Below are 10,057 nucleotides of genomic sequence, written 5' to 3' on the forward strand. Positions count from 1 at the left end.
TTTTTTTTTTTTTGGTACTGGGGATTGAACACAGGTCCTTGTGCTTCTAAGGCAGGCAGCAGAAACACTGAACTAAATCCCCGGCTAGTCAATGATTTTTAATGAGCTTACAAGTTGTACATTTTTTACTGTAATCTAGTGTTAGAACATTTTCATCACAGCAATGAGATTCCTTATAATGTAGTTAATTCCTATTCACAACCCCGAGTTCTAGGAAACCACTGATCTGTGTTTTTTTTTTTTTCCCCTATACACTGCACAGCCTGTGACTTCTGATCATTTTCTTGCCAACACCCTCATCACCCTTGCTCAGCTCTTACTCCAACACACCAATATGAAATAACTTGAGTTCTGGACCAAGACAACTGTCAATGAGCACTTGGACTTCTGATGAAGATCATCCAGTGTTGAAGACCAGAGCCACAGATGCAGGACCCTACATAAGAGGGCCCTCAATTCTACCTGGAACCATTTGAGTTTCCATGGTCAGCTTTCTCTCATTTTTCACACTTTTTCAACTTCCACTCTTCAAATATTAAACGCTGCCATCCACTTTCATACAAACTGAATTGATCATCTGTTTTCCAGAGCAATTAGGAGCCAGCAGACAAAATCTTTCTCAATTTTCTGCTGTTCAGTTATCATTTTACTTATAGCCACAATCAACTGTCTTTCCTTTTTTGTGTGTGTGTGATGAAAGAGATGTTCTCCCTGTAAAGGATGAATATTCCATTGGTTCTTTGGGTTCTAGCATCTTCTACCATATTAGACATGATCAGCACCTTTTTCAATGCTGCTATTGATTAGATCTCTTTCCAAATTGTCCACTAAAATGCTAAGAAACCCTATGGCATACATGGAGTGACTGGCCTCGTGGGATTTTGAATGTTGGCACAAAGGTTCCCTTTGCTAGCCCTGCCAATCTGGCCACCCTAAGGTTGTCCCTCCTACATTCCTGTCCAGGGCCTCCCACCACCTCCTGCTCCCTACCGCATGGCATAGGTCATCCGGTCAGGACGCATGGCCCTCATCATGCAGAGGCGCTGAAGGGCTGTCTTGTTCTTCCACTCCTGGGGGAACTTCTCCTTCTCAGGACACTCTGACTCCACAAACTTTTTCCAGCTCTTGGCAGATCCCTCAATGTCTCGATCCAGATTACAGAATTCTTCCATTGATGAAAGTGCCTGGGAAATTTCAGAGAATCTTGTTTTGAAATGTAGTTTCTCTAGAGAGCTAAAATTTGCACTGCGTTGGACAAGTGCAGTTATATACACAATTGCGTCTCACTTAACATTCTAGTCTGGAGGGTTTGAGCTTCTTCCAGGAAACAATCACAAAAGAGGGAGGATATTGATCAATTCATTCTCAGCATACTACCTCTAATACTCTGCAAGGGTTAGCAAATAAATGTTTGAGATGTTATAAGCATCAGATACTAACAGGGAAGAGGAACAAGAAGGGAAAATGCCTATTTTGGCTATGAAGTCTAAACCTGTAAATCATAGGCTTCTTCCTTATGTCCTCACATTCACTCTTCCACAAAATTCTGTCCTTTTAGCTCTCAAGATGTCTCTAGAGTCACTGGCTTTGTATTAATGCCAACTCTCTCGGTTACCTATTTCTAAATGCATACAGATCTCTTCATTTGGTGCTTTCCTCTGATATTTCAGGTATGCTGCAATGCCCCCAAACTTTTTATTATTTGCTTTTTTGTTTTTTTGAGACAGGGTCTCAATACATAGTTCAGACTGGTCTTGAACTCACTATGTAGGCTAGGCTAGCCTTGAACTCATGGTAATCCTCCTGCCTCAGCCTCCCAAGTGCTGGAATTACAGGTGTGTGCCTGGCTCCTGCCTCCAACTTTAGAAATTGTTCTAACTTTCTAACTCCCTTCTTCACAGTATTTCCACCATACGTAAGCCCTGGTATCTTCACCAAACTTTAGTCTTTCCTTTTCTTTGCTAGTCATGCTTATTATTCATTAAGGCTCTGTAAGCTGTCAGGCCCAGTTCAAAGTCAGCAACCTCCCTCAGTCGCATCTTCTGTGGCCAAGAACATAGTGTTTTCACCCTTTTTTGGAGCACTTAGAGCTACTCACGAAGTTGAAATCTCTTAACAAATAGCCACTCAGTTTTTAGATATTTGATTTTCTGGTAGCTTTTAATTCTTTTTTTTTTGGGTTTCTTGAGACAGGGTCTCACTGTGTAGTTCAGACTGACCTGGAACTCACTATGTAGTCCAGGCTGGTCTCAAACTCACAGCGATCCTCTTGCCTCAGCCTCCCGAGTGCTGGGATTACTGGCGTGCGCCACCACACCTGGTTAGCTTTTAATTCTTATCTCTCCTTCGTCCTCTCTCCATCTGGGCAAGGTGGTAAGGAAGCCTGGGCACTCCTTCCTTGGATATTGGAGGGAAGTTGTACCAGGTAAGCCCATGCACAGAGGCCCTCACCCACTTTCAACTACCATAAAAACCTGAGGGCAGCCTCCTTCCTGACTCTTTCAAGATATTTTCAGACTGATTTGGAATTCCCCTGCTATCCCCAGAAAGCCTCGGTCTCAGAGCAATACTTTTCATATCTTCTTATGCGCAACATCATCAGTCCTGACACCGCATGGGGTTTACCCTGCTTCTCCAGAGAGCCTACATCAACATCACCATCACTCCTATGGACACTCAGTGACTCGTCCTTCTTCCTTATTAACAACTCTGCATGTATTTGGCTTCTTCAAAGCTTGACTGCATAACGAAAGCAACTCCTGCAGAGCCGTGAATTTTAAGGTGCCCAATAAGTCTTCTTTGAATTCATTCATCCATCTATTCTTCTGATATTTATCGAAGCCTACTATGTGCTTGGTAATATAATGGTAAACCAAACAAAACAAGATACAAGCCTTCCAGGACCTTATAGTCCTAAGTTAAGGAGAAAGTTGAGAGAGGTCTTGGGGAGCATATAGAATTATGTTGGGTAGAGATAGAGATAGAGATACAGATGATAGAGATAGAAGAGAAGGACTTTTTATGGGAATTATGAGAGAGAGAGCCAGAGCCTGGAGGGTAGGGCATGAAAAACATGCAGTGTGATTTCAGTGGAGGATACTTATTAACAACAAGGGCAAAGGAAAGCTGTTTCCCCCACCCGACTCCCCAGGCATGTGCAAAACCAAAAATACATGAGCCTGACCTGCATCCAAACTCATTTTCATGGTGGTGTTGATATCCCCCACCCCACCCTTGACCACGGGCTTTGGATGCCATGATATACCCTCTAAAAACCTTGTATGGTCTATTCCCCTTTCCTGACAGGTGGGCCAAGTCAGGTACCCTACTGGGCCATGACTCTTGTCAATCCCCGATAATGGACACTCCCGTAATCCCAGGGTCTTCATTAAGAGACCCAGTGCCTGTCACTTCCAGGACTGGGGCCATGAGATTTCTCCATTGGCCACTGGCCATTCTGCAGGGTGTACTTTCTTTTGTTTTTAATAAATCTTACTCTTGTTACCTCTTTTGAGTATCCTGAGAACAGTTCCGTGTTCAGGATACCAAGAACCGGGAAACAACTCCCGTGGGGCCCTCCATCTGTTAACACTCTAACGTGGGCTTTGTGGTTTCTCATTTTTACCCTCCTTCATACTGAGTAGTATTGGGTGCTGTTTGGAAGAATGAAGGAGACCTAGGAAGACAGGAGCTCTGGTCTCAGCACCGCTACTTCTGAGCCATTGGCCTTGGAGCCTGTTTCTAAGTTTGCGTGGGCTTTGGCTTTTTCATGTGGAAAAATGAGGCAGACTCATCTTCTTCTATTTTTCCTATTTAATGGAGACACAATGCTTTGAAGATGAGGAAGCCTTCCCTGGACCCTTCTTAGGGGCTGCCTAGCTATTGAATTGAAATTGCTGGTTTACTTGCCTATTACTCCCACAAGATTGTGAGTTCCCTGCGGGCAAGAGCTTTCTTAAGCACTGCCTAGCACTTAGGAAGTGCTCAATTAATAAAGTATGATGTCTGGGCAGCCAGCGGGAGGGCCCTTGATGGTCAGAGAAAAGCTGCAGCTGCTGTCATTATTTCTCTCTGTGCAGAGGAATCCACTTTCATCTTCTTCCAGGCAGCATCTCACTCTCTTTTCCAGCTTGCACCATCATTAACCCTTCTGCAGTCCTATTACCCCCACTGGCTTCTCCACAAAACAGAGCAAATTACACTGTGATCAGTGCTCCCACAGCTGCCAGGACTGAGTCGGAAACACACTGTCTTGAAGCTCTGGCTTGCACACAATTGCAACATTTAATCTCCAAAATAAGGGAAAGGGATTTCTAGCCTTCTAACAAGCTAAATGGAAATGACTAATTAACCTAATTACTTTGGACTGTGTAGCAAAATACAACTGAGCTAAGTTGGCAACCAGAATGGTAGTGAGGGGCCTTTTGAAAGGCTAACAAAGAAATTCATCACAAATGAAATTTTCTAATGGAGAACAGAACATGCCATTACCTTAAAGTTCAGCATTTGATGGAACTGAAAAAAAAAGAAAATCCTTCCAAAGGATAATAATAAAAGCGGCATTTTTTCACAAAGAGTTCATTCGTTACCTGCTTATCAGTTCTTCTGGGGAAACAAGGCAATCAGCCTTCCTCATTAGATAGGATGCTTTAAAATTTTTTATCATGTCCTATTCAATTATATTTATTTTGTTTCTTTAGGCAAAAATCCAAGTGAACACTTTAGAAGGGCATTTATCAAAGACTCTGACAGTGTGTACTACATATTGCATTGTGCTTCACTTGCACACATCCTGGACTACTGTGCTTGACTTTGATGGATCTGGACTTTGCCACTGCACAAAACAAGTGAGAGAGAGAGACAGAGAAAGAGAGAGAGAGAGAGAGAGAGAGAGAGATATTTTTCACTCATTTGCAAAAAATTTTGAACAGCCAGATGAGCTCAGCCCACAAAATAAACAAAAAAGCAGAGTGAAGCAAAGCAAAGCAAAGCCAACGAAACAATCCATTTTGTGATAAGAGGCAGGGAATAGAATTGCATAATAGCTTTTGAGTTGAGCTGTATAAAATGAAAGCCTGTGAATCATATATTCTTCTTGACTTCTGCTACAGAGGGCTTTGTCAGGTAGCAGAAAGCAACTGGACTTGGCCCAACTGGGCAATTCACAGGTCCTGAAAGTTCTCTTTCTATGGACAAATTTCTATGGACAAACCCATATCAAGCACAGCATGTGTACATCTTAGAGTTGGGTAATTAAAAATTGTAATTGTTACTGGATGAATTGTGTTCCCCCCAAAAAAGTTATATTGAAAAACTAACCACTCAGACCCGTGAATGTGACCTATTAGAAATAAGGTTTTTGTAGATATAATCCATTCAAGATGAAGTCTGTAGGATGGGTCCTAATCCAATATGGCTAGTGCTGCATTAGTAAGGGAAAGACATAAAGTAACACAGAGGGAGGTTCCATAGGCATGTGAAGATGAAATCAGAGTCTGGACTGGATTTATGGTCCTCAAGGCAAGGGACAAAAGAGGTTACCAGAAGTTGGAAGAGGCAAAGACACATCCTCTCCTGAGGATTTATAAGGGCCACGGCTTTGTCAACATATTAATTTCGGGCTTCTACGCTCCACACCTGTGAGAGAATAAGTTTCTGCTCTTTTAATATTCAGTTTATAACATTTTGTTACTGTACCTCAGGAAAGAAATATAAGCACTGTAGTCATAATCAGCTTCCATAACTGAATATTTGCTTTGCATCTGACACAACCGAGTGAGGAAGGTGCTGCGATGGCCATTTTGTAGATAAAGACTGAGGTGAATAAAATAACATACCAGAGACCAGACACACAAAAACTAGAACTTGAACCTAGGTATTTCTGACTCTAGAGCCTATGTTGAATAGCTCTTCTCTAACGTTGTTCTAGTTCTGCAACTGATTTTTAGAATAAATTTTCCATGAAGGAAGCTTTGGGGCCTTACTGTCCAGCAAGATAGCCCCTGGCCACGAATGACTATTGAGCATTTTATATAGGGCTAGTTTAATAGTGTAACTGAGTGACTAACTTTTTTTTTTTTTTAAGGAGAGCCTATCTTATCCAGGCTGGTCTTGACTTCCTGAGCTCAAGTAATCCTCTTACCTTAGCCTTAGCCTTCTGGGTAGTTCAGACTACAAGTGCTTACAATCACCTGACCTGATTCAGGGACTAAATTTTTTTTTTGGTACTGGGGTTTGTACTCACAACCTTGCTTGTAAGGCAGGTGTGGTGTCACCTAGCCAAATCCCCAGCCCAGGTTGGGTCCTTCCTGGGTCTGTTGTCGCGCAGGCCGGGAGCTCACGCGCACGCCGCCGGTGATCGCCGGGACTGATATTTTAATTGCATGGTTTTAATGTTAATGGTTTTAAAATTTAAGTGTAGAAACTGGAAGTTGTTTTAATAATTGGAAAACTTCTAAATACTTTTAGGAAAACTTGGGTATGTGAATCAGTTGCTACACTCTTATCAAACATAAATGCACTTATTTCTGATGAATATTTAACATCTGAATTGTGATGAATTATGTGTACAAAAAATATAGCTGGGCCTGTTGATGCATGCTTGTGATCCCAGCATTCTCAGAGGGTGAGGCAGGAGGATTGACAAGTTGGAGCGCAGCCTGGGCAAATTAGTGTTAGGAAGACCCAAAAATAAAAAGGGCTGTAGCCCCTGGCTTACTTTTCAGTACTACAAAAAACAAAAGTGAAAAAAAAAAAACCAAAAAACAGTAATAACACCATCAGATCTTGAGGACTCAGTACAAAAATATAAAATGCCTTATTAATATTTGTTAAAGTTTGGATCTTAAAATGTCCCCCAAAGACGCATGTGCTAAAGCATTGCTTGCACACCGGTAATGCTACTGGGAGATGGTGAAACATTTAGAATGTAGGACCTAGTGGAAAGAAGTTAGGTCATTGAAGATGTGGTTTTGCAGGGAATTCGGAGACTTCAGACTCTTTTCTTTCTGTTGTTCTGTTTCCTGGAGGCCATAAGGTGAACAGCTTTCCTTCATCACATGCTTCTGCCACGATGTCATGAAGTATTGCTAACACAACAGGGCAGGCAACTATGGCAACCATGAACTCAAAGCTCCGAAACTGTAAACCATAATACACACTTCTTCCAATTAAATCATTTATTTCAGTTATTTTGTCACAGTGACAGAGAGCCATGTAACAATAAGTTTATAACAATTGCATACTGAAATGAAAATATTTTTCCTGTGTTGAAATAAGGAAAATGCTTATTTATTTTATTAAAACTAATTTGATCTATGCCTTTTTACACTTTTACTGTCACTACTAGAATGTTTCAATTAACATGTATGACATGCATTAGATTTCTTTTGGACAGGACTATACTAGAATGTATCTGCTTAGTCATATTATATGAGGTCTAGGAAACTTGATGGTATTCCAGACCTCTGCATTTATTATAGCTATTTATTTATTTTTATTTTTTATTTTTTTGGTACTGGGGATTGAACTCAGGACCTTGCACTTTTGAGGTAGGCGGAGGCACCACTGAGCTAAATCCCTGGACCTTATAATTATTATTAGACATTAGATAGTTTGTAAATGTGTGATTTTTGGTTGCTGTTGTGAATGGAATCTTGTCTTGTTTCTTTCTTAATATATTATCTCCCTTCTCATTCACCAGATTGGGCCAAGAATGATGAATGCAATTAAATAAAAATCAAATTACACTTTTATCATTATTATTTAGATCACAAATCAGTAAATTCAGCTTGCGAGGCCCAATCTGACCTATTACCTATTTTAATAAATAAAATTTTATAAGATTCAGCCGTATGTATTGATGTATGTAACTAGGATGGTTCAACAGTTTTCTAAATGCAGTATTAACTATGTGACCCATTAGAGAAAAAAAGTGATGACCTCTGATTTAGATACAGTCCTAAAGTTGATTAAAAGAATACCTACAGAAAGAAAGGAAGGGAGAGGAAAAAAATGAGAAAAGAAGGAAAAATGGAAACAAAGCTTTTGTAAATAAGGAGAGGGATTGAAGGGAGATTAGGGGGATAGGGAAAAATGAATCAAGATATATCCCGTACAGGTACAAATTCCCTATGATGAACATGATCATTATATATACCTTAAATGCACCAATAAACTCAATTAACAAAAAGAATACCTGCAGACTCTGAAAAAGAAGTTTGAAATATTTTGAGCAATGGTAGCATTAGTGGAATTAACCTAGAAATCCCTAAGATGACTTCTTTTAATGGAAACAGCATGCATGTAAATGATTAAGATTTGGGCTTTTGTTATAAAGTAAATCAGCTTCAATGGTTCTCAAGGGAATTATATTGAGTTAATAGGCAAAGTCCAGCAGGTTTTATGCTGTATATTTTCATTCAAATAACATCCTTAAGATAGAAAATATTACACAATGGAGAAGAGATTAGTGGTTGCTTGGTATTAGGAAATAGAAAGGACAATGTGATTATAAAAGGCCAACATTAGAAATCTGTATAATGCTAGAACTTTCTGAGTCTTGACTATTGTAGTAACTACACAAATCTGTATATGATAAAATGAAACATACATGCATACACAGGAATGCATGTAAAACTTGTGAAGTCAGAAAAAAAATGGGAAATCATATCAGTGTAAATTTCCCAACATGTTAATAATATACTATAGTTTTTAAGATGTTAGCATTGTAGAAAACTGGGTACAAGTGATATCTCTTTATTATTTCTTCCAATTGCCTGTGAATTTAAAAACAGAGTAAGAAATATAAAGAGAAAGCCAGCCAATAATATGGATATAATTTCTTTGTGCTATTAAGCATCTGTAGAATGTAAGAAAAATAGAAAATCATGCAGATGCTAGTGCAAGGGACCCATTCAGGTGTGGACTAGAGAGCTGTCCACACGGAGAGTGGGCCTGCGCTCTCTGAAGCTGGCATTATTCACTCAGCCCTCACGTCTTGCCAGGTATCGTGTCAGGCTCTCAGAATGCAGGCATAGTACCAACTGAGGGGAACTGCTTTTCAGCATTTGTAGAATTCCAACCAACTATACCATACAACATGGAATGAAAATGAACTTTGCCATCCAATGAACGGCAGACGTATGTCCTGGAATTGCTACTCTTGAGTGGTGGAGACTTAGTTTCCACACATGTTAAGTGGGAACAGATATGAGGGCTGGGGATTTAGCTCGGTGGTTCGGTGGCCTGCCTTGCAAGTACATGGACCTGAGTTCAATCCCCGGTACCAAAAAAAAAAAAAAAAAAGGGAACAAATAATATCTATTGCCAGCTGGACACGGGAAAGGAAATTAGATAGTGCACTTCTGAGGCAATCAGTACACAAGATCCCAGACTGGAACACAGCTCCTGCTCAGTCTGAGTTTGCATTCACATGGAGATTCCTGAACACAGCTTGTGACCTATTCCTTCTCTGAAAAGCTCTGGCAGCACCTCCACCGCAGTCCCAAGGACTCATCAAAGAGCCCATATTTTAGCCCTAAGCTTTGGCAGGTAAAAGGCAGCTCAGATAATTAAGAAAAGCTCATAAGGACCTTCTGTTCCTTCCAGGCTGGAGGCGGAGTCCTCCCATGGCACAATGCATCTGCTCCTTCTCTGCAGCCTTGGGAGGGTGAGCTTGCTGTGCAGGTGCAGGGAATAGGGTGCACCTATGCGCACCACAGCTCCATGCTTGAACTCCAAACGAAAGCCCCTCGGCGAAAAGCATCAGGGAAAACTTCTAAGAGATGAGGGCCCACTACTGACCTTGATGGCTCCCCAGGCCTGATGGGAGAGAAACTCCACTGGGCTGGGTGTGCCTGTCTGCATTGGAGGTCGAAGCAAGAAATCCAACTCTGCTGCATTGACTTCCTGGTTCATAAGGAGAATCTGTAAGTGGAGGAGCAATAGTTTCTTTAGTCTGTGTAGACCACAGGGTTCCGGAGATCTCAGGCCTTGTCACTCAGTGTAATTACTGCTGCCTCTAGCACTAGAGCTTGTCTGATAATTTTGGGTGTTT

General features: G+C 41.0%; 1 protein-coding gene across 6 annotated transcripts in view; it reads right to left on the reverse strand.

Moving 5' to 3' along the window:
- The window catches only part of Dnah9 (dynein axonemal heavy chain 9), a 331,965-nt gene that overhangs the window by 50,035 nt on the left and 271,873 nt on the right, over positions 1–10,057 (reverse strand). For all 6 annotated transcript variants that reach the window (XM_010615004.2, XM_033762784.1, XM_010615000.2 and 3 more), the window contains 2 exons: positions 9,805–9,927; positions 991–1,184 (listed from right to left, as the gene is read on the reverse strand). In XM_010615004.2, the coding sequence (XP_010613306.1) occupies positions 991–1,184; positions 9,805–9,927 (317 nt within the window). The remainder of the gene's footprint in view (positions 1–990; positions 1,185–9,804; positions 9,928–10,057) is intronic.

Source organism: Fukomys damarensis, unplaced genomic scaffold (assembly GCF_012274545.1).
Source record: "Fukomys damarensis isolate Sample0158 unplaced genomic scaffold, DMR_v1.0_HiC HiC_scaffold_13, whole genome shotgun sequence".
NCBI classification, from domain to species: Eukaryota; Metazoa; Chordata; class Mammalia; order Rodentia; family Bathyergidae; genus Fukomys; species Fukomys damarensis.